This window comes from Bufo bufo, chromosome 7 (assembly GCF_905171765.1).
Source record: "Bufo bufo chromosome 7, aBufBuf1.1, whole genome shotgun sequence".
Taxonomy (NCBI): Eukaryota; Metazoa; Chordata; class Amphibia; order Anura; family Bufonidae; genus Bufo; species Bufo bufo.
Genome location: NC_053395.1, coordinates 196,513,500 through 196,538,392, shown reverse-complemented (window position 1 = coordinate 196,538,392; position 24,893 = coordinate 196,513,500). Strand labels below are relative to the sequence as shown.

Sequence of the window (24,893 nt, the reverse complement as noted above, 5' to 3'; positions counted from 1 at the left end):
CTGTAAGCTACTAGAGGCCAGGGGGAAGAAACACTAGGCCCTGGACCTCCCAAAACAACGCCAGGAGGGTCCGGAGTGTCGGCATTACCTCCCAGTAACACCGGGACTGCCCAGGAACGCCGGCTCCGAGACCTAGAAGGATGGCCCCAGACTTAGCAGGCGGCTCCTAGTGGAGTCTTACGCCACACCAGGTAACCCCTTAACCTGAAACACATGCGGGGTTCCTGCAGCCTAATCTTTAGCTCTCCACTATAGGTCCTATCCATAGGACAGGAAACAGGAACTGGTGCTACAGGGGCAGAGCCCCTCCTTAAGAGCTCTCCACGAAAGTTCCTGTTTCTTGTCCTGTTCTCTCAAGGCTGCTGTCATGAGCGTAGGGGAAAATCCGGCACCAAGGAGTTGTTGGAATTAAACTTTCTATGTGTGAAGGTAATCCTGATATATGGAAGGGATTACAATAGGAGAAGATTACAATTGAAAGGAGGCTGTAGGAACCTGTTGGTGTCTGTAGCCTGGATACAGGATGAGATACGGCCTCCGGCCTGGACACAGGTCCTGCACACTGGTAAGTCACTGAAGCTGGCGTCCAGGCTGGTCCCATAAATGATCAATTAACCATAAATCTGGTGACCGGGCAGGACAAGGAAGTGGTGTAATCTGGAGAAGACGTTCCTGGGAGACCCTTGCTGCTGAGAAATGCCAGTTGGAAGCCCGGCCATGACTGGCATTTCTATCTGGGTGTGTTTTTATTAATGGTTTGTGTAAAAGCTTTAATTGCACAGATCACTTTGGTCAGAGCTGAGCTCATTAGGCGCCTATTATTCCTCAGGGGTATCACTAATTTGTGGAGGGTGAAATGTAATTGGCTTGGTTCACAGGATAATAAATACAAGACCTTTTTATATAATCCGAATCCACCACCACTTCTGACAAGCGTCCACGTCTCCTTTTACACCACTGTTCTCACTCAGTGGTCGGACGTCTTGGAGCTGACTTCTCTGAATTGTGACACTGGCAGTGTGTGTAAAGCGGCCATTAAAAGGGGGTATCCGACCCCTGAAATGCCCCCTCACCATATACCTGGGCTCCTCACAGACAATATACTTTCCTTTCTCCCCGGCACCCGCGTTGCTCCTGGTCTCCACACGGCTGCCGCTGCTTCTCCCCATTCGTGGATGAAGGCATCGGGGGGTGGGGGTGGGACATTCAGCCAACGGTGGACGGGGACGAGCCTCCCTAGCATCGTGTCCATCAGATTCTAGCTTATTCAGACTGTAGTTGTCGCAAGACTAAGTTTGAACCTAGCAGATACGGATTAAAGGGGGTTATCTTGTACCTGATATTGATGACCTATCCTACTTTATATTGGCGGGGTCTGACACCTGGGACCCCCGACAATCAGCTGTCAGAGGCCGACTCTCTAAGAGTGCTTCGGTCTCTTCCTAAGGGCTCATGCACACGAACGTATTTTGTTTCCGTGTCCGTTCTGTTTTTTTGCGGACCATAGTGGAACCATTCACTTCAAAAACGGAAGTTATTCAGTTTCCATATGTCCGTATTTCCGTTCTGCAAAAAAAAGAACATGTCCTATTATTGTCCGCATTTTGGACAAGGATAGTACTGTTCTATGAAGGGCCAGCTGTTCTGTTCCGCAAAATACAGAATGCACACGGATGTCATCCGTATTTTTTGCAGATCCTTTTTTTTGCGGACTGCAAAATACATCCGGTTGTGTGCATGAGCCGTAAGCCATGTGACATATCGACACTTCGCCGTACATGGGTCACATGGCCTAGTTGCAGCTCATCCCCATTCAAGTCAGTAGGGCTGAGCTGCAAAACCACAGCCACTACATAATGTGCAGCGCTCACCAGAGCTCCCCGAAAGAGCCGATGCCAGGAATCGGACCGCCGCCTATCCTGTGGATAGAGAACTAATAAAAGCGTGGCTGCACAATATTTCACATGCAAACAATAGAACTGAGAAATGAGGATCATTCTAAATTAAAGTGATATTATACCTACTATAAATGCAAGCACGACATCCACTGCTGGATTACAGGGGGGTTGTAACTATAGAAACGAGCAGTGTATAATATGGTGGAAAAATGAATCCAGCCAGCAAAGGAGGCAACATGGACATCGGAATACATTAGTAAATATGGCAGGCACAGCACAGGTGCTTTGCGCTGTGGCATTAGAAGAATTTTGATATCTCTGACTTTCAGTCTAACCAGACTGTCTATTAGGCTATATGCACATGACGGTTGTTTTTTGCGGCCTCCGTTCCGTGTGTGTGTTTTTTTTTTTTTTTTTTTTGTTTTTTTTTTGTGGATCCTATTCATTTCTATGGATCCGTTAAAAATGCGGTGGACTCATCCATTTCTTGTTCACGTCCGTATTTCCCATCAGCAAAAAAAGTATTGCATGTCCTATTCTTGTCCGCAATAAACGTTTTGCGGACCCATTAAAGTCAATGGGTCCGCCCAAAAAGCGGATGGCCAACGGAAGCCATCCGTATGTTTTTTTTTTGGCGGATGGTTGCTGGGAAACCTGTATATATTAAATTTCAAGAATTACAGCCTTCAAGTTTTTGTTTTGTTTTTGCGGACCGCAAAAAAACCAAACGCAACCTACAAATTTTGCGGATGAATGGATGTAAAAAAAAAAAACAGGAACACGGATCCGCTATGTAGCCTTAGGCCTCATGCACATTGACTTTCAATGGGTCCGTTAAAAACTCTGCTAATGCAGTTTGTCATCCGCTTCCGTGAATCGCGGTTCCAGTCCGTCAAAAAAATATAACCTGTCCTATTTTTTTCACTGAAAACTGTTTGCGGACCCATTCAAGTCAATGGGACCGTGAAAAAACGCGGAGGCACACAAGATTGTCGTCCGTGTCCGTTTTTTTTCCTATCATTTGCATGGCAAACTTGACTTAGACTTTTTTTTTGCTTTCCTTCATGTCGGAAACGGAAACGGATCACGGAACAACAGAACCCCATTTTGCGGAACGGAACACAACGGTCGTGTGCATGAGGCCTTACTCTGTAATTCCTCTAGCGCCGTTCTATGGAAACAGTAGGTTTAAAGAGCACAACAAACGCTTTAACTTTATTAACTTCAACTTTTCTTCATATATAACACTGCCGGCTCTGCAGCAGATAGTCCATGTACAAAACACGTGTTGAAAAGATATCACAAAATAGTGGTATGCATAAGATGGTGGTTCAACTGTTCAATCTTGCCATTTAACAAAATGGTGGATATATTTCTCTTGAGTATCTGTACTCTCACTTTAAAGGGAGTCTGTCACCTCCATATGGCCATATACAGTGCTTACATGGCTCTGTAGCACAGCTATACAGGATTGTAACGGTACCTTTGTTCTTTTCTTTAGATTTGCACAAGCAGGAAAAACGAAGTTTAATTCAGATGCAAATGAGCCCTCGCAAGTGCCCAGGGGCGGCGTTCACTGTGTAGGTGCCCAGGCTGCTCTGCCTTCTTTTCACTTTACTCTTCCCCAGCCTCTTCCTTTGCCTCATTGATGAGGCAAGAGACTTGGAGGGCGGGCATAGGCAGAGACTGGGGAGGAGTAAAGTGAAAAGAAGGCAGAGCAGCCTGGGCACCTACACACTGAACGCCGCCCCTGGGCACTTGCGAGTGCTCATTTGCATCTGAATTAAACTTCGTTTTTCCTGCTTGTGCAAATCTAAAGAAAAGAACAAAGGTACCGTTATAATCCTGTATAGGTGTGCTACAGAGCCATGCAAGCACTGTATATGGCCATATGGAGGTGACAGACTCCCTTTAAGTTATTTAAGCACTTTATGATCTCTCCGAGAGGTATATCTGAGGTCTAACTAATAGTTAACTTGCAGTTAGCAGTGACTATTTTCAGATTGGTTGAGTATGTTCTGGTATGGTTGTAATTGTAGCTTGCAATTTGTATCTGGCAATTTGAATTTGTACTTTGCAATTGGTGGAACTGTAAGTAAACTCATATATATCTAGTTCAGTATACAGTTCTATACACAATGCTAACAATATGAACATTATATAACTGTTTTAAATACCTATATTGGCCTCTTGTTCCCATAAAACTCAGCTCTCAGTGGAGTGAATGTTTCTTCAGCTCCTGTCTCTGGTGAATAATGATTCTAGAAGCAGGAGCTGTGGGAATTCCCAGACAGGCTGTGTGTGAGGCTGGTTGTGATTGGTGATAACTCTTGCTGTATGAGAAGCTGGCTGTGATTGGTCTAGACTTCTGCCCAGCAACAACAGATTAACACTATGCTTTCTGTTGTTTCTGCTGTGTCATTGAGCTTACCTTGCATAACAAAATGAATCTTAACCCCTTAAGGACACAGCCTTTTTACACCTTAGGACCAGGCCATTTTTTGAAAATCTGACCAGAGTCCCTTTAAGTGCTGATAACTTTAAAACGGTTTGACTTATCCAGGCCGTTCTGAGATTGTTTTTTCGTCACATATTGTACTTCATGACACTGGTAAAATGGAGTCAAAAAAAAAATTTTTTTTGCACCAAAAAATACCTAATTTAACAAAAATTTGAAAAAAATTAGCAAATTTCAAAGTTTCAGTTTCTCTACTTCTGTAATACATAGTAATACCCCCAAAAATTGTGATGACTTTACATTCCCCATATGTCTACTTCATGTTTGAATTGTTTTGGGAATGATATTTTATTTTTTGGGGATGTTATAAGGCTTAGAAGTTTAGAAGCAAATCTTGAAATTTTTCCGAAATTTACAAAAACTCAATTTCTAGGGACCAGTTCAGGTCTCAAGTCACTTTGCGAGGCTTACATAATAGAAACCACCCAAAAATGACCCCATCTAAGAAACTACACCCCTCAAGGTATTCAAAACTGATTTTGCATACGTTGTTAACCCTTTAGGTGTTGCACAAGAGTTATTGGCAAATAGGGAGGAAATTTGAGAATTTCATTTTTTTGTCTAATTTTTCATTTTAACCCATTTTTTCCACTAACAAACCAAGGGTTAACAGCCAAACAAGACTGTATCTTTATTGCCCTGACTCTGCCATTTACAGAAACACCCAATATGTGGCCGTAAACTACTGTACGGCCACACAGCGGGGCGTAGAGTGAAAGGTGCGCCGTTTGGTTTTTGGAAGGCTGATTTTTATGGACTGGTTTATTTACACCATGTCCCATTTGAAGCCCCCTGATGCACCCCTAGAGGAGAAACTCCCTAAAAGTGACCCCATCTAAGAAACTACACCCCTCAAGGTATTCAAAACTGATTTTACATACGTCGTTAACCCTTTAGGTGTTGCACAAGATTTAATGGAAAATAGAGATACAATTTCAAAATTTCACTTTTTTGGCAGATTTTCCATTTTAATATTTTTTTTCCAGTTACAAAGCAAGGGTTAACAGCCAAACAAAACTCATTATTTATGGCCCTAATTCTGTAGTTTACAGAAACACCCCATATGTGGTCGTAAACAGCTGTACGGGCACACGGCAGTGCGCAGAAGGAAAGGAATGCCATATGGTTTTTGGAAGGCATATTTTGCTGGACTGGTTTTTTTGACACCATGTCCCATTTGAAGCCCCCCTGATGCACCCCTAGAGTAGAAACTCCAAAAAAGTGACCCCATTTTAGAAACTACGGGATAGGGTGGCAGTTTTGTTGGTACTAGTTTAGGGTACATATGATTTTTGGTTGCTCTATATTACACTTTTTGTGCGGCAAGGTAACAAGAAATAGCTTTTTTGGCACCGTTTTTTTTTTGTTATTTACAACATTCATCTGACAGGTTAGATCATGTGGTAATTTTATAGAGCAGGTTGTCACGGACGCGGAGATACCTAATATGTATACAATTTTTTTTATTTATGTACGTTTTACACAATGATTTCATTTTTAAAACCAAAAAAATGTTTTAGTGTCTCCATAGTCTAAGAGCCATAGTTTTTTCAGTTTTTGGGCGATTATCTTAAGTAGGGTCTCATTTTTTGCGGGATGAGATGACGGTTTGATTGGCATCTATTTTGGGGTGCATATGACTTTTTGATTGCTTGCTATTACACTTTTTGTGACGTAAGATGACAAAAAATGGCTTTTTTTACACCGTTTTTATTTTTATTTTTTTACGGTGGTCATCTGAGGGGTTAGATCATGTGATATTTTTATAGAGCCGGGCGATACGGACGCGGCGATACCTAATATGTATACTTTTTTTTTTATTTATGTAAGTTTTACACAATGATTTCATTTTTGAAACAAAAAAAATCATGTTTTAGTGTTTCCATAGTCTAAGAGCCATAGTTTTTTCAGTTTTTGGGCGATTATCTTGGGTAGGGTATGATTTTTGCGGGATGAGATGACGGTTTGATTGTTACAATTTTGGCGTACATGCGACTTTTTTGATCACTTTTATTACCTTTTTTGGGAAGTAAGGTGGGCAAAATTCAATTTCATCATAGTTTTTTATTTTTTATTTTTATGGTGTTCACCGTTCGGGTAAAGTAACATGACCGTTTTATAGATCAGGTCGTTACGGACGCGGCGATACCAAACGTGTAGGGAATTTTATTTTTTTCATTTTTTATCAGTGATAAATGTGTTTTTTGATTTTTACTTTTTTTTCACTTTTATTCACTTTTTTTTGACCCAGACCCACTTGGTTCTTGAAGATCCAGTGGGTCTGATGTCTGAATAATACAGTACAGTACAATATATATTGTTCTGTACTGTATTTTACTTACACTGAACAGATCTATGCCATTCAGCACAGATCTGTTCAGCACCATGGACAGCAGGACGCCTGAGAGGCGTCCTGTTGCCATGGGAACCTTCCCCGTCTGCTCAGTACTGCTCAGAACTTCGCAGACGGGGAAGGGTAAGGAGGGGATCTCTCTGGGGGCTCTCTCCCTCCCCATCGGGGGGCTGCAAAGGCACAGCAGCCCCCCGATGGGAGAGGGAGGGAGCTCCCTGCGCTGTTAACCTTTTCCATACAGCGGTCCGTACGGACCGCTGTATGGAAAGGGTTAAACGGCTGACACCGCATCGCAGATGTCAGCCGTTTATACCAGGGTGCCAGCAATGTGCTGGCACCCTGGTATCCCCACTAGACACCAACGATTATACAAGGGGAGGCGGGCGGGGGATCGCGATCCCGCCTGCCGCACCGCCCGCCTCCCGCACCGCCCACACCGCCCGCAACCCTCCCCCTGCACCTCCCGCCACCATAAAAATCATTCGGGGGTGCAGGGGGGGGTAAATAAAACTTTTTTTATGGCATATAAAGTTTCTGATCCCTGCGGTCAGGGACTGCGGGGACCAGAAACTTCAGAAATCGCAGCAAACCGCAGGTCTGAATTGACCTGCGGTTTGCCGCGATCGCCGACATGGGGGGGTCACGGGACCCCCCCGCGCATTTAGCCTAGGTGCCTGCTCGATGATTTGAGCAGGCACCGGGTTCCGATCACTGCCAGCCGCACGGCAGTGATCGAAAATACACAGGGCGTACATGTACGCCCTGTGTCCTTAAGTACCAGGGCACAAGGGCGTACCTGTACGCCCTATGTCCTTAAGAGGTTAAAGGCATATTATCTTTTTTCTGCTTCTGTGAACACAAAATAAAATATAACAGTAATATGACATCCAAAACATGATGTCACAGTAAATAACTCTGCTTTTCTCTAACACATAAACATGTATTAAGGCTATTAGCAGGTTTAGCTGTATACACATATAAGCCATACTAGCAACCTAGGGCAGGTCCTAGCTGGCCAGCTACAGTAAGTGCCTTGTATTAGCTTTCTGTGCATGATAAATGCCATTTGCTGAAGTGAGACGACCCGTTTTTAATAGTAACTTATCTTTCATAAGACTTTTGAAGTGTCAGAAGTTATGATCGGTGCGGGGGGTCTTTGTGCTGAGACCTTTAATAAGGGGTACCCTATTAGGGGCCCAATGTATGTAGGGGAAGCTCATCAGTCCCCCAAAAATGAGCCTTTGGGGGGGTGGAGGGGTAAAAGAACATTTGTAGAAGACGCTACCAGAGGTCATGCTCGACCGAAATGGCTACCCAACAAATTATTGTTCAGCTGACAGTTACCCAATGAGTGAAGAGACTTGGGATTTTCCGCAGTGGGTTTCCATACGGCAGCATTTTACAGTATCTGGTCCTCCCCACGGCTTTTGTTTCCTGCTTGGCTGCAGAAATGAGGTGACCATATACCCCATGTGACTGCTGGGACATCGATTAAGCCAAATTGGGTGGGTTTTGGCCATGGCCACCACGACTCATTCCCTGAGTGGCTCCACCTCCTTGACTCCCTGAAAGGTAACTTACAGGAAAGGGCAGACATTAAAGGGGTTTTCTTGTTGTCTGTCCAGGGTAGGCCATCAATATCTGATCTTTAGTGGTCTAACAGTTCCCCCATCCTCCGCCCGCCCCCTGCCGATCAGGTGTTTGAAGAGGTTGCCGCCTCCTCACATCGCCGTACGTTGCATAGTGGCTGTGCTTGGTATTGCAGCTCATCCCCATTCACAAATAGACCATAGGATGAGTGATGTCACAGGACATTACTGGAACACATGTGTATGTAGATCAGGCATCCTCAAACTGCGGCCCTCCAGCTATTGTAAAACCAACGCCCACAATGCCCTGCTGTAGGCTGATACCTGTAGGCTGTTCGGGCATGCTGGGAGTTGTAGTTTTGTAACAGCTGGAGGGCCGCAGTTTGAGGATGCGTGATGTAGAACCTGGCCGTTCCCTCAAGACTGCAGTGTTGGGCCACATTCACATTCGGCGGGCTGTTCTGGCACAGAGCAGCCTGCCGGATCCTGTACTTCACTGCCGGATCCCCATTGAGTGCAGTGAGGCCAGCGGTAATCCGTCCGCTTCCCAGCATAAGGCTTCATTCACACATACGTGGATTTTCACGGACCGTGCTGAGTGCACGAGCGCAAGGCGTCATTGGTTGCTATGACGCGGTGCGCTTTGTGCAGCTGTACAGTAGTACACTCGTATGATCTATAGGAGTGTATTACTGTACAGCGACGGCGTCATAGCAACCAAGGACTCCATGCGCTGAGAACGGCAGTCCGGGTGAATGAGGTCTAAATGCCGGTTTCAGCCGGACGAAAACAGTTGCTTGCATTTGCTCCGGATCAGGCAGTCGATCTCCTTAACGGAACGTAGCCTTAAAGGGGTATTTCCATCTCAAGGATCCAGCGGCCAGAGGTGGTTTGGAACTACAGGAACAGCCAAGTGGGCTGTACTACTGCGTGTTTCCCTAGCTCCCGTGCAAGTGAATGGGAGTTAATGAAATGAGCTTTGCAGTTGTTTTTTTTTTGTACTTTTATTTCTGCTGCATGTGAATGTGCGATCAAATATACTCCATTTGGGCTCATTCAGACGGCCGTATGCTATCCGCAAAAATGCGGATCCGTTTTTTTGCGGATTAGATGCTGACCCATTTACTTCTATGGGGCCCTTTTCTATTCCACAGTTCCGCAAAAAAAATGAAACATGTCCTATACTTGTCCGTGAAAATCAGGACATGGCCCCATTGAAGTCTATAGGTCCGCAAAAATACTGAATGCTATCCGTTTTTTTGCAGATCCATTTTTTTGCGGATAGCATTCAGTATTTTTGCGGACAGCATACGGCCGTCTGAATGAGCCCTTAACCTGAATTGGAGGCGAGTGGATTTAATGAGGAATTGCAGTAGAATCTGCGCCTAAATTTGGTGAAGAAATTCTGCAAAATCTGCATAAACTATGCTGCTGCTGTGTGCACAGGCCCTTACCAGGGTGTGAACAGCAGGCTCGGGCCTTGCACTCATCACGCAGCACCTGCTCCTGATAACTCATCTATTTAAGGTCTCTCTGGTTCTCGTTTCCACAGCCCCCCACCCCACCCCCATCACCAGTTTGTCGCGCTTTATTCTTTTCCAGGAAACCAGTGCAAAAAAGAACTAATGTTTAACAGGGGGGCTTTGTATACGTTCTCCCATGTTTTATTGTAATATCTAAGCACTCTTATTGGTGGACTGATGGTTTACACTGACAAACTGATTTATACACTACACTATAATATCCACTTTTAAAGGTTGGCACCTGAATCTGGTACTTGTGTTGTACACCATGGTCATAATTGACATCTTCAACTAAACAGGATCTTGAGATTGTGTGTACCATGGGTAAAATTGGGTGTCCCTCTTGGCTGATTGGCTAAAAGGGATCACCTGATCGGCCCTGTCCTGATTGTGAGCGGTCTTGGTGACAGGTCCTCCTTACGGGTGGTAGCCTTCAGAACTGGCAGATTATCGTCATTGTGCACCTTCTGTTCCTGTTGCTCAGCAAGACCCTAGAGAGCATCTCTCTCTCTCGAGATCCGGCCTGTGTCTAAAAATGACAGCGCGAAGGCTGCCACTGACTCCGCCATGTTCTCCTATCAATGTTCATGTATTATATTTTGGATGTTCATTTTCATGTTCCACCTTCCCTGCTCTGAGCGGACCCCCCCCCCCCCTTTTTGTCACAGGTGGCTTCCTGATTTGGGTGGTTTTGGTAGTTTAGAAGCCAAAGACTACATTTCGCAGCGTGCATCATTGCAGTGCAAAGAGATTTATTACTATTTATTTTTAAAGCGCCATTCATTCCATAGCGCTGTAATATGAGATGAGGTATACAAACATAATACAGACAATTGCACTAAGCATAAACAAGACGAGTTACAAACTAGTACAGGAGAGAGGGCCCTGCCCGTGAGGGCTTACAATCTACATGGTATAGTAGAAGGACACAGTAGGTGAGGGTGAAGTTGGTTATGGCGGTATAAAGGCAGCAGGGTCACTGGTTATAGGCTTGTCTGAAGAGGTGGGTTTTTTAGGTTTCTTCTGAAGGATTCCACTGTAGGTGAGTCTGATATGTTGGGGTAGCGAGTTCCAGAGTATGGGGGATGCACTGGAGAAATCTTGGAGGCGATTGTGATAAGAGGAGAGGAGAGGAGGAGGTCTTGTGAGGATCGGAGATTGCGTGTGGGGATGTATTGGGAAAGTAGCTCAGATATAGGGAGGGGACAGGTTATGGACGGCCGTGTATGTATTTGTTAGTATTTTGAACTAAATTTGTTGGGCAATGGGGAGCCAGTGAGGGGATTGGCAGAGGAGTAACTGGGTGAGAGGTGAATTAGTCGGGCAGCAGAGTTGAGGATAGATTGGAGGGGTGCGAGAGTGCTAGATGGAAGGCCACAGAGGAGAATGTTGCAGTAGTCTAGGCGGGAGATGATGAGGGCATGTACAATTAGTTTCGCAGACTCAAAGTTGAAAGCGCGGATGTGGGAGATGTTATTGAGTTGGAGGCGGTAGGTGGTGGAGAGGGCAGAATCCAAGGTCACTCCAAGGCAGCGGACTTGGTTGACCAGGGATAGTGTGCAGCCATTGATTGTGATTGATAGGTCTGTTGGGGGGGGTTGAGCAAGATGGGGAAAGATGATGAATTCAGTTTTATCCATGTTAAGTTTTAGAAAGCGAGAGGAGAAGGAAGATATGGAAGATAGACATTGTGGGATTCTGGATAGTAGGTTGGTGATGTCTGGGCCAGAGAGGTAGATTTGTGTGTCATCCGCATAAGTGATACTGAAAGCCATGGGACTCTATGAGCTGTCCCAGGCCAAAAGTGTAGATGGAGAAGAGCAGGGGTCCTAGGACAGAGCCCTGCGGGACACCAACAGAGAGGTAATGAGACGAGGAGGTTTTCTTCCATTGCTGTTCTGCAGCCCTGGAAGCTTGTCTGAGTTTTTTGGTCAGGTTTTATTGTGTGTGAGGGGGCAACAATGTCCAGAGCTGTACTTATTGTGGTTATATAGGGTGGTGACAGTATCTGGGTCTTGGAGGGAACAAATGGTAGAGAGTTTGGGGAAAAGAGTCAGAAAGCAAGCGAGTCGAGATGTTTAAAGGGGTTCTGCACTTTGTTTAAACTGATCTATCCTCTGGATCATCAGCATCTGATCGGTGGGGGACCGACACCTGGGACCCCCGCCGATCAGCTGTTTGAGAAAGCAGCGGCGCTCTAGGAGCGCCGCGGCCTTCTCACTGTTTACCGCAGGCCCAGTGACGTCACGACTAGTATCAACTGGCCTGGGAGCGGCTAAGCTCCGTTCCCTTGAATAGAGCTTAGCCCCGCCCAGGCCAGTTGATACAAGTCGTGACGTCACTCGGCCAGCGGTAAACAGTGAGAAGGCCGCAGCCCTCCTGGAGCGCCGCTGCCTTCTCAAACAGCTGATCAGCGGGGGTCCCAGGTGTCGGTCCCCCACCGATCAGATGCTGATCTATCCAGAGGATAGATAATCAGTTTAAACAAAGTGCAGAACCCCTTTAAGGTTCCTGTGGGGGTGTGTTAGTGTGTAGACCGGGGGAGCAGCAGAAGAGACCAGTGAAGAGAAGGTGAGTATGTTGTGGTCGAATAGGGGGAGATGTGAATTAGAAAGGTTTGATAGGGAGCAGAGGCGGGTAAAGATGAGATCCAGAGTGTGACCATCTCTGTGGGTGGGAGCGGAAGACCACTGAGAGGCCAAAGGAGGAAGAGAGTGACAGGAGTTTAGATGCGGCTGAGTGGCCGGTGTCAATAGGGATGTTGAAGTCACCCATGATAGTGGGGATGTCGGCAGAAAGTGTAGAAGCCAGGTGTTAAGTTTGTTAAGATGGTGGCTGGGCCTGGGGGGGGCGGTAAATGACAGCTACTTGGAGGTTGGAGGGAGAGTAGATGCGAACAGAGTGTACTTCAAATGAGGTGAGCGTATTGGAGGGTGGCAGTGGAGTTGGGCTGTAAGAGCAGGTGTCTGATAGGAGAAAACAAACTCCTACCATGTTTTCAGTCGGGGCGGGGGTGTGAGTGAAATGAAATCCAGGTGTCGGCCATGTTTCTGTGAGACTCAGAAAGGAAAGTTTTCGAGAGATGAAGACGTCATGAATGTAGGACAGTGTGTTACAGACAACGAGCGTTCCATAATGCTCCTGCAAGAGGAACCAAAGGAGCAGGGGTCACAGGAATGGTTATTAGGTTTAAGGGGTTGCAAAAATTTGTAGTAGGAAGTAGAGGTGATGGTGGGGATTTGCTTAGGGGGGCCAGGATTTGGAGAGCTATCGCCAGCAATAAGAAGCAGAGGAAGTGTTAGTAGGTGAGAATAAGAGAGGCCATGAGGTATCTGTATGTGTTTGGGAAGGAAGTGTTTTAAGTTGCCAAACAGGTTTGTGCAAGCGGTCAGATGAGAAGATAAGATGGCGGGAGAGATGAATAGTTCCTTGCTGGGTAAATGGATATGGGGGTATTTCAGGAGGTTGTGGAAAAGTGGGAAGAAGATGAAAAATAGAAACATTGTTTGCATAACTATGTCTGTAATTACCTTTGGTCCCCTTCTGGTTCCATTCTGGTATAATTCAGTATGTGCACTTAAAGAGTTGCACTTGAAAGATGTTGCATTGAAAAGACCCAAGGACTTAGATTTATACCACTCAGTGTTCAATCACAGTGCAGACACATTGGGCCAGATTTATCATTAGCTCAAGTCAGAATAATGGAGGGAAAAAGTCGCAAAAAAATGCGCAAACGCTAAAATGGCGCACAAATTTGCGACTTTTTTTCTGCTCTGCACTATGCTCGCCAGTTTTCTGAAAGTGGGTGTGTTTTCTTATGTAAATGAATCTCTGGACAGATTCACTATTGGGACTATTTAAAAAGTCGCAAAAAAATGCGCAATTTCACTCCAGTGAGGACCATACTTATCTTAGACTTTTTAATAGAACATGCGACTTTTCGTAAAACGTACGACTTTTTCGTAAAGATGTGCGACTTTTGTAAAGCTGCTTACTGACGGATAAACTGCTACCATCAAACCACATTTATTACAGTCTTAAAGGGCCGGTCATAAATCTGACTTGGCTAAAACTGACTTTAGCCATATGTGAAAGTGGAGTGAGCTGTCAGAGTAATGATAAATCTGGCCCACAGACTTCAGTGTGTCAGCGATCTGCATGTTACAGCCATGTCTCCTCTTTTGCCGCGCGGAGGCATGGACACAGAAGACCTCTGCACACAACTGTTATTTTATCTGCCCGAATCCCGGCGTATCTGATGGGTAGCGGCTAGATCTCTGCCAGATCCTATTATAGTCAATGGGGCGGTAACATTTGGGTATACTGGATTCCAAAAGCTCCGAGCATCTTAGAAACCTTAGCGTTGTGTCCCGTCCCGTCCCCCCCCCCCCGGCTACACGGGGAACTGCAACCAGTCATATGCGATACACCATCGCTTTATAAGATGGAGTACCCCTTTATGTAATCAATGGGGTTGCTCTCTTCCTTGGGCGGCTGCCTTCCCCATATGAAAGGTTTCAACATCTAAATTTATACCGCATGGTCTGGACGCTATGATCTACTGGCCCCCCACAGCTGGGAAAAGTGACAACCAGATTGGAAGTGTGCACTGAGTGGTTGTCACACTGAGTGGGTAACCATTTAATGCCACGTCCTCTGCCTCATGCCTTACCTTTACTAAGCAGATTTGCCGTTCAGGAGTTTAGGAAGCTGTGAGAGCTCTGCAGGCAGCAATACTGGCTGTCCCCCAGCTTTCCCACTTGCATAGACTTCTGTAAGCTATCCTGGTATCTTCAGATGAATATTCTCACGTGACAGTATATCGTCAGTTGCCCTTTTCTTCCACTTTCTTCTCCATTGCCAGGAAGCTTGGGTGCAAAGGTTATTAGAGGGGTTCTTCTGCTATAAAAGTAGGGTGTCGTAGGCTGCTGATGTGTGGACGACTCATATGGAATACGTTTTTGATTGATCTTATCTCCGCTCCCCCTTTCTACAGCCGTATGGAAACATGAACCCACAAATGGGAATGATAGGGCAGACAATGGCACCGAATCTACACGGCGGCTTCTATGGACAACCCCAGTATGCTGCAAGCGATCCGATGTGGAGCTACTTCACAGCAGTGGCTGGACAGGTAAGATCTGTACAGGTCATGTCCTCCTCCTATGGGAGCACTTGTCTTACTTGAGGCAGCGTTTTTTCTACTGACAGTTTCCCTTTACCGTTCACTTCTACAGACAAATTATATGTAATTAAAGGGCATCTGTCAGCAGATTTGTACCTATGACACTGGCGGACCTGTTACATGTGCACTTGGCAGCTGAAGGCATCTGTTTTGGTCTCATGGTCATATGTGTCCACATTGCTGAGGCAAATAAGCCTCTAGGAGCAACGGGGCTTTGCCCTTACATCTAGAGTCTCTGCTTTCTCTGCATCTGCCACGCCCCCTCTAATTTGATTGACAAGGCCAGACAGGCGTGATGATGTTTTCGCTGCCTGGACTTGACAAAGTGCAGAGTGCACGGCGGTTGCAGAGAGAGCAGAGCCTCTAACCGTAACGGCAACGACCCCATTGCTCCTAGAGGCTCATTTGCATATAGTAAAAAATCTTTCTGAGCAATGTGGGCACATGTGAACATAGGACCAACACAGATGCCCTTAGCTGCTAAGAGCACCTCCAACACGTTAGGCAAATTCATAGGTGCAAATCTCCTGATAGATCTCCCTTAAAAAGATTCTGTCAGAAGTTTTTGACCATGCTGAACTGCTAACGACACTAGGTAGTAGCTGAGAACAGTGCAAACATACCTTTTGTGCAGAGCTTTTATTATGAGGAGTAGTGTGGATATGAACTTTAATTCTGCCAGTTTCTGGTCCTTCAACTGCCCTGGAGGCGAAGCTTTACTGTGAAGTGCTGTCTACCTTGAGCTGCATCTGAGCGACAACTCTAGTGGTCTCCTGGCTGGATGCTACAGCTGTCACTCAAAGGGGAGGGGCCGTAATGCAACTCGGTGAAGGGAGCTCTTCACAGTGAAGCTCCGCCTGCAGTGCACTGTCAGGAGCAGAACCTGGCAAAATAAAAGTTCATATTCACACTACTCCTGAAAATAAAAGCTCTGCAAAGATACAGGTGTCCTCTTCCCAGCCCCTACCTAGTGGTGTCTGCATTGTTAGATTTGCTGACGGGCTCCCTTTAAGGGTACATTCGCACGACCGTAGTGCTAACGTGCCCATGAGTGCACGATTGCACCACGGTAGGGTGAATGTTCCCTTACGCTATGTTCACATGTGCGTTAGAGGCTCTGTTCGGGGCCTTCATCACAGATCGGAAATAGTGGAGAGAAAAGTCTTGCCTACAGGGCAAACCTTCTCCAGTATGGACCCCATTATAGTCAAGGGGATCAGTTCAGCTCCATCCCTGTCAGTTGTGTGCTGAATCCGGAACTTCCGTTATTTTTGTTGTTCTGCTCCTATAACAGAACAGAAGAATGGAAATAGATAATGCTGATGTGAACGTGCCCTAATACCGGAGTGTCACTGAGTGTTGCCGGGTTTCTGGTGGGTTAGCAGGAGGCGTCAAGAATTTTTAGTTTTCAGCTGCTCTGGGTTTGGAGCCGTTCTGCTGATGGCTTCATTATGGGGAGTTTTTACATCAGTAGTTCCCTAAAGTTCTCTGCTCTCATCGTAGAGACGTTGATGCAGTATGTTTTAGTTCCTGCTAAGGGGGACCTGAACTGTTTCTACCATTAATGGTAGCCTTTCACAAGAGGCCTGAAGATCTGCTTTTTCTCTGTTTGTTTGCAATGGAAATTCTGATAAAGGGTAAATGATGAATGGTGTAATGTTATGTCATATCCTGTGTGAGGAAATGATTGTACTTCTCAGAGCTCGTTCTGTACGTGTCTTACAAATAAGATCTTCTAGGAACTCTCCAGGGAAAACGTATACCCTGTTAGCCCAGTACAAGGCCTGAGGGCCGTCACTTAAAGGGATTATGCACTCCTTTCCAGATCTATGACTGGTGTGACCCAATTTGGTTATGGTAATACTTGCCTAATGCCTGGCACTGGGTCCCGACTCATGGTCCCTCACTGGCCGCTGCTCCCCTTGCACCATGTGAAATGGTCGCATGACCCAAGGAAAGCAGATCACTGCCGCGGCCAGTGATTTGGCTGCAGCTGCATCAACAAAGTGGAGGCCAGGGAGCGAAATGAGTTGGGACCCAGTGCCAGGGATTAGGCAAGTATGATCACCAACTTGGGTCACGTCTGGTGCGTTCCCGATAAATGCTTGACATGTAAAAGGATTTTTAGGGATTTAAAGGGGTTGTCCGAGTTATGAAAAAAAAAAATATAGCACTGAAAATCTGATATATAACTGAGCTAAGCAAGTTTTATGCAAAAAAAAAAAAAATATATATATATATATATATATATATATATATATATATATATATATATATTTCCTCATTTCCCTGGTTTCTTTTCTGGCCCTTTGTTTACATGCAATAAAAACAATCTCTGCCCCTCCCCCTGCACTGCTAAGGGAGTGGATACAAGAGCTGCCTGCTGGGAGACTCTGCAGCATGTTGTATGTGTAGGACTACAAGTACCAGCTGTATAATGACACCGCTAAGGGAGTGGATACAAGAGCTGCCCTGAGTGCTGGGAGAATCAACAGCAACTTGTAAGTGTAGAACTACAAGTCCCAGCTGTATAATGACACTGCTAATACACACAGGATCTTCGCCCTACCTTCTTGTGCAATGCTCTCTGTAGTCTGTCAGATCCTGTGCCCAGAATTGTCACTGCTGCAGCTAGCCAGTATGTGCAGCTGAAGGGGTTAAGAATCTTAGGGGGAGAGCAGACAGCAGTGAAGGGGGGCGTGGCCAGCACATATCAAAGCAGGGAGAGAAGCTGACATCACAGGTCATGTGACCCTCAGTGAAACCTGAGAAACCAGCCACCGGAGATAAAGTGAGTTAATTGGAAAGCTGTTATATTTGCTTAGTTAGGAACATAGAACAAAATAATAACTCGGATAACCCCTTTCAAGATATTCCAGGTGCTGTCCCTTTAAGAGAGACCTCTTTAATTTAGCAATTCTGTATTTGTTTCTGTAAAAACCAGTATTGGCGCTGATGCATTTCTCACAAACCACACCTTATCTGTAGATCAAGCGCCCCTTTGGTCAACAGTTTTGCAGCCAAGTATGCATGTGCTCTGATGGGGAAGATGGGAGAAGGCTGTTCCTAGACGCCTGGCAGGGGCTCATCTCTCCTGACATCTGCGATCGGGTGAGAGGCGGCACATTAGACCGGGACCATATCACCGTTCTGTTTTCCATTCTTCTGATTCATCAGCAGAACAGAAAACGCCAGGAAAAAAAACGTATTCTGTATCTTAACCATCCGTCGTGCTCCGTTTATGTACATTTTGCATCTGGTTTAACCATTTCCGTCTAAGGGTACTTTCACACCTGCGGCAGAGGATCTGGCAATACAGACGCAAACTGATGGCATTTTTCAGATGGATGCGGATCCATCTGAAAAATGCATTGAAACACTGGATCCGTCTCTCCAGTGTCATCCGGAAAAACGGATCCGGTATTATTATTTATTTTTTAACGGTATGCGCAGACGTGAAAAGCCAGATCTATTTTGCCGGAACACTTAGTGCCGGATCCGGCATTCCGCAAGTGATCAGTCCAAAAAAAACGTAAGAGGGACTGAACTGATTCATCCTGAACGGATTACTCTCCATTCAGAATGCATTAGGATAAAACTGATCAGTTCTTTTCCGGTATAGAGCCCCTGTGACTGAACTCAATACCAGAAAAGAAAAACGCTAGTGTGAAAGTGCCCTAAGTCTTTCTGCAACTGCTACAAATTGAAAATGTCTGAAAAAGAACTTTTACAATGCTTCAGTTCTAGATGAATGCTTTCTTGCCTGTAATCCCTTTTGGGTGTGTTTTTAACTAAATGCTCTTCTGTAGGATGGTGAAATAGACGCTGAAGAACTGCAGAGATGTTTAACCCAGGCTGGAGTTAGTGGCACCTATTCCCGTAAGTCCATTATACCCTGGTTACTGTCAGTACGGCGGTTTTACATGGAACGTCGTTCTTAGATGTGTGGTGTGTGAGGGTTAAATAGATCCTGCACCCATTACCAAGAAAGCTGTGGATAAAACTCATGTTGGGTAAGCCCTCATGCACACAACATGGAGGCTCTGTGCCAATAAGCTTTACGAACCTCCACATGCCCGAGTACAGTGCCCTGTCGGGTGCCATGTGGGTCACGTATAATGGCTCCACACAAAGCTTAGCCGCAATAGGGGAGTGCACGAGGCCTTGGCGTAGGGGAAAATGTTCTTGGTGATAAAAACAGGGATCAGCAACCTTCAGCACTCCAGATGTGGTGAAACTACAACTCCAAGCATGCACATCTGCCTGACTGTTCTCAAAACTCTCATAGAAGTGAGTGGAGTATGCTGGGAGTTGTAGTTTCACCGCAGCTGGAGTGTCGGAGGCTGCTGACCCCTGGTGTGCAACATCTGGTAGTGCTCCAGTGTTATCTGTGCGAGCCAGATGTCTTTTGTAATGAGCTTTGATAGGGGAATGTATAGATTTGTATATGCTAAACTGAGTGGATTGAAGGGGCGCTACTGTCAACATGTTTATCACGTTACCCTATAGGCCATTATGCTATGCATTAAAAAAAATTTTTTTTAGTTTTCTATATTATATTTTTTTTTAAGGGTTTTTTCAGGGATTTTAATATTGACAACTTATTCTCAGGATAGGTCATCGGTATCAGATTGGCGGGGGTCCGACAACTGGGACACCCGCCGATCAGCTGGATGAAGGGAAGGCCGCGCTCCATGCGACCTCAGCCGTCCCTTGTTTGTAGGGTTGTTGCAATACCAAAATTTCCATTCTTTTTTATGGTATCGAAATCGTATTTCGATACTTGATACCATTCGATACCACGCGAAAAAAATAAAACTCCAAATGGAATGTCCGGCCGATAATCGAACAGTCCGTTCCTATTTTTTTGGGGGGACAAGGTGACAAAAAAATGGCGAATCGTGTGTTTTTAATTATAATTTTTTTTTTCTGTTACGGGCTTCACCACATAGGAGATATCTTTCTATATTTTAATAGTTAGCACTTTTTTGGGCGTGGCAATTATGTAATATATTTATTGTTTATATAGAAATTGGGAAAGGGGTGATTTAAATGTAAAATTTTTATTCTTCAGTAGCGTCCTGGCTGCCATGGTAATCGATCGGAGCCTCAGGATTACACTGCTGGGGCTCCGATCGGAAGCTGCCACTGCCACCAATGAGGAGGAGGGGACCCTGTGGCCACTGCCACCAATGACTTTAATACTGGGGGGGGGTCGCACTGCGCCACCAATGTTTTTAGTACTGGTGGTGGGGGCACGCTGCGCCACCAATAAAGATACATAACCTTTTAATACAAATACAGGTGGCGGGTGCCGGCAGCAGAATCGCATAGCCGGCCCCCGACCTGTATGACAGGGCGCTGCAGTCCGTGGCAGTTAACGGCTGCGCCTGAGGAGTTAACTGCCACGGATCACAGTGCCCTGTCAGAGGTCTGGTACCGGCTATGTGATTCTGCCACCGGCACCCACCGCCTATATTTGTATTAATGGGTGAGTTATCATTGGTAGCGCAGTGGCCACAGCCCCTCCTCCGCCCCTCTCTTATTGGCAGCAGCGGCACAAGGAGGGGTGGAGAGACTCCTCCTCCCTTGTGCTGCTGAGGAGAACATGGCGCGTGCTGAGAGCAGCGTGCGCCATGCTCTCTGATACTAGGCTGCACAGTAGCGCAGCCTAGTATCGGTAAATGTCAAATCCCAGTATCGAGTCGATACGGTACAAAAGTATTTGATTTAGGGATCGATAATTCGATACCCGCTACAACCCTACTTGTTTGTTTACCTGCTTGCCGTCGACATCGCAGAGGTCAGCAGGCGTAATTACAAGCCGTCTCATTCATTTACTACACGACTCTGTAGTATTCAAGAGTATAGGAAGGAGCCGTCCAATAGAAGTGAATAGGAAGGCTTGTAATTGCACCTGCTCACCACTGTGCTGTCTTCAGCAAGCAGGTAAACAATTACACGGAGTTCGGCCTTCCTTACATCCAGCTGATCGGCGTGGAAAACCCCTTTAATGTAACCCTGGACTATCCCTGTGCTCATCTCTCTGCGGTGGAGGTGTGATTATATTGGCTTGTTCAGGGCAGTATCTCCGATTGCTGGTAATCATTGACTATGACATGCAGATAACCTTTCGTAGCACCTTTTAGAGATCTATAACTTTGTCTTGTCTTTGCCAGGAGTTTTAAACTGGTTTAATACTGATTACTAGGGATGAGTGAATAGAGTTCGGATGAAGCATCCAAACTCGGTTGGCATAAAACTTTGTTGTAATGCTGTACAGTATTAGAATGTATTGGCTGCGATGAGCCGAAGTTATTACTTTGCGAAGTGTCGCGAGACTTTGTGTAATAACTTTGTGAATTACTACTGTAAAAAAAACCTTAGTACCGAACTCTGGTTCGGTTCCAAGTGGTACCTCCCGCCCCGTACAGTATATTACAACTAAGTTTTATTCGAATCTACTTCAGATGAAGTATCCGAAGTCGATTTGCTCATCCCTACTGATGACCTATGTTGAGGACAGGTCATCATTATCTGATTGGTGGGGGTCCGACATGGTGGGGCTTGAACAGGCTGCAGTTCTCCAGATAGTGCTGTTGCCTCCTCGCCGCATATCAAGCAAAGTGCTGTCCATTGGATAGTGGATGTGCCTGGGCCATGTGATGAACGTTGCGTCACTGGCTGGGGTTCCAGGAGTTGGACCTTTTCCGATCAGACACTGATAACCTATCCTGAGGATAGGTCATAAGTAGTAAACACTTGGACAACTTTTTTTTATTTTTATTATTATTTTTTGGCATAATGTGACTATTTGCAGGTTTGTACTGAGTGGTTTGTGTATTCAAGTAATTGTCAAAATTTATCTATTTTATTGTCTTATTTTCTTTCTATTTTAGCCTTCAGTCTAGAGACCTGTCGGGTTATGATTGCCATGTTGGATGTATCCTTACACAGAATAGAAAGTGAAATATGAAAGTTTGTTGTCATTTCAAACACGTGGTAAATAGGCAGATGCCATAAATGCAAAAACGAAATTGCTGAAATGAGAAATGTAGATTTGCTAATATAAATTGCATGTAAAAAATATATATATTTTAAAATGTAATTGCTGGGCCAAAAGGTTGAAATTGCAGGAAGCCTCTGACGAGAGCTGCTTTTCCTGTGTTCTCCCCCCTCCTCCCCACACACAAACAAATTCTTCTTTTCACGTGAAATGTTCTGGGGACATTCTGCCTTGTAGCAACCAAATGCACAGATACAGTCAGGTCCATAAATATTGGGACATCGACACAATTCTAACATTTTTGCCTCTATACACCACTACAATGGACTTGAAATGAAACAAACAAGATGTGCTTTACCTGCAGACTGTCAGCTTTAATTTGAGGGTATTTACATCCAAATCAGGTGAACGGTGTAGGAATTACAACAGTTTGCATATGTGCCTCCCACTTGTTAAGGGGCCAAAAGTAATGGGACAGAATAATAATCATAAATCAAACTTTCACTTTTTAATACTTGCTTGAAAATCCTTTGCAGCCAATTACAGCCTGAAGTCTGGAACGCATAGACATCACCAGACGCTGGGTTTCATCCCTGGTGATGCTCTGCCAGGGCTCTACTGCAACTGTCTTTTTGGGGCATTTTCTCTTCAGTTTTGTCTTCAGCAAGTTAAATGCATGCTCAATCGGATTCAGGTCCGGTGATTGACTTGGCCATTGCATAACATTCCACTTCTTTCCCTTAAAAAAAACTCTTTGGTTGCTTTTGCAGTATGCTTTGGGTCATTGTCCATCTGCACTGTGAAGCGCGTCCAATGAGTTCTGAAGCATTTGACTGAATATGAGCAGATAATATTGCCCGAAACACTTCAGAATTCATCCTGCTGCTTTTGTCAGCAGTCACATCATCAATAAATACAAGAGAACCAGTTCCATTGGCAGCCATACATGCCAACGCCATGACACTACCACCACCATGCTTCACTGATGAGGTGGTATGCTTAGGATCATGAGCAGTTCCTTTCCTTCTCCATACTCTTCTCTTCCCATCACTCTGGTACAAGTTGATCTTGGTCTCATCTGTCCATAGGATGTTGTTCCAGAACTGTGAAGGCTTTTTTAGATGTCGTTTGGCAAACTCTAATCTGGCCTTCCTGTTTTTGAGGCTCACCAATGGTTTACATCTTGTGGTGAACCCTCTGTATTCACTCTGGTGAAGTCTTCTCTTGATTGTTGACTTTGACACACATACACCTACCTCCTGGAGAGTGTTCTTGATCTGGCCAACTGTTGTGAAGGGTGTTTTCTTCACCAGGGAAAGAATTTTTCGGTCATCCACCACAGTTGTTTTACGTGGTTTTCCGGGTCTTTTTGTGTTGCTGAGCTCACCGATGCGGTCCTTCTTTTTAAGAATGTTCCAAACAGTTGTTTTGGTCAGGCCTAATGTTTTTGCTATCTCTCTGATGGGTTTTTAGTTTTTTCAGCCTAATGATGGCTTGCTTCACTGATGGTGACAGCTCTGGAAATGATCTCTGGACCTTTTATCTGCTCATTGTCATTAAGATAATGAGGGAATAACACACACCTGGCCATGGAACAGCCGAGAAGCCAATTGTCCCATTACTTTTGGTTCCTTAACAAGTCACATATGCAAACTGTTGTAATTCCTACACTGTTCACCTGATTTGGATGTAAATACCCTCAAATTAAAGCTGACAGTCTGCAGTTAAAGCACATCTTGTTCGTTTCATTTCAAATCCATTGTGGTGGTGTATAGAGCCAAAAATGTTACAATTGTGTCCATGTCCCAATATTTATGGACCTGACTGTATACGTTGCAATGGAGTGGAAAAAATCTGAGGCAAATATGGGGGGGGGGGGGAGGGAAATCTGCAACTTGTATAACCACAGTAATCACCAGCACACTAACACACCCTTTGTTTCACAAGACACTTAGCTAGACAATTGATGGCAACACACTGAGCATGCTCGACCTAACAAAGGCTCAGAACTACAGGTCGATGCCATGGTAATTTATGAGGAAACAGTGGGTAGCAGAGGAAGAAAACTACTTAACTACTGAACAGTAAATATGTGAAATTTACATTATATTTGGTATACACATATTGTGTGCCAGGACAGATCTGTTTGGCTTCACTTCGTCAGGCGGACAGCAGAACGCTGCAGCCTTGAGATTCTGTAGTAGCAGGCTCTGTATTTTTACATTTATCCCATCAGGCAGCTCAGCTGATGGCAAGTGTTTTGAGCTATTAGTAATTTAGAGAGATGCACAATGTGAAAGTACGATTCACACAGCTGGACAGTTCAGCCTTTCAGACAGAACAGCTGAATATTTTTAATAAAAACCAATAAAAAAAAATTTTTTTAGCCCAAAAGGAGTAAAAATGCAATTACAAAAAAATCGACCCCAAAGGTGTACATGTGCCTGTCTGTTTGTAACATGGCAGACAATGAGATCACCTTGCTTCAGGACAGAAGACTTCTGCGCTAAAGTTTTTTTTATTTCTCAAAGGAGGTAGTCTGTAAGTATAAAGTATCCGATAAACTCCTTAAGCAAACCAAAATCAGATGGACCATACTGGCAAAATGGGATTCAATGAATTCAAAGAGCTCTGGGGTGCATTGAGTGCCTGGAAACAAAACTTCTGTGCCATTGATCGTGACAGAAGTGGAACGGTGGAGCATCATGAGATGAACCAGGCCATTCTGTCTATGGGTAAGTTACTGAATGTGTGCTAACCGGTTAATGTTCTGTCTTTAGATCTTCTTTAAAGGGTTATTCCAATCTGAAAATGTATGGCC

General features: G+C 45.0%; 1 protein-coding gene across 1 annotated transcript in view; it reads left to right on the top strand.

Annotated features, from left to right (window-relative positions):
• Positions 1-24,893, top strand: part of GCA (grancalcin) — a 53,857-nt gene that overhangs the window by 14,444 nt on the left and 14,520 nt on the right. The window contains exons 2-5 of the mRNA XM_040439384.1: positions 14,878-15,015; positions 18,876-18,945; positions 21,966-22,009; positions 24,660-24,807. Of these exons, the coding sequence (XP_040295318.1) occupies positions 14,878-15,015; positions 18,876-18,945; positions 21,966-22,009; positions 24,660-24,807 (400 nt within the window). The remainder of the gene's footprint in view (positions 1-14,877; positions 15,016-18,875; positions 18,946-21,965; positions 22,010-24,659; positions 24,808-24,893) is intronic.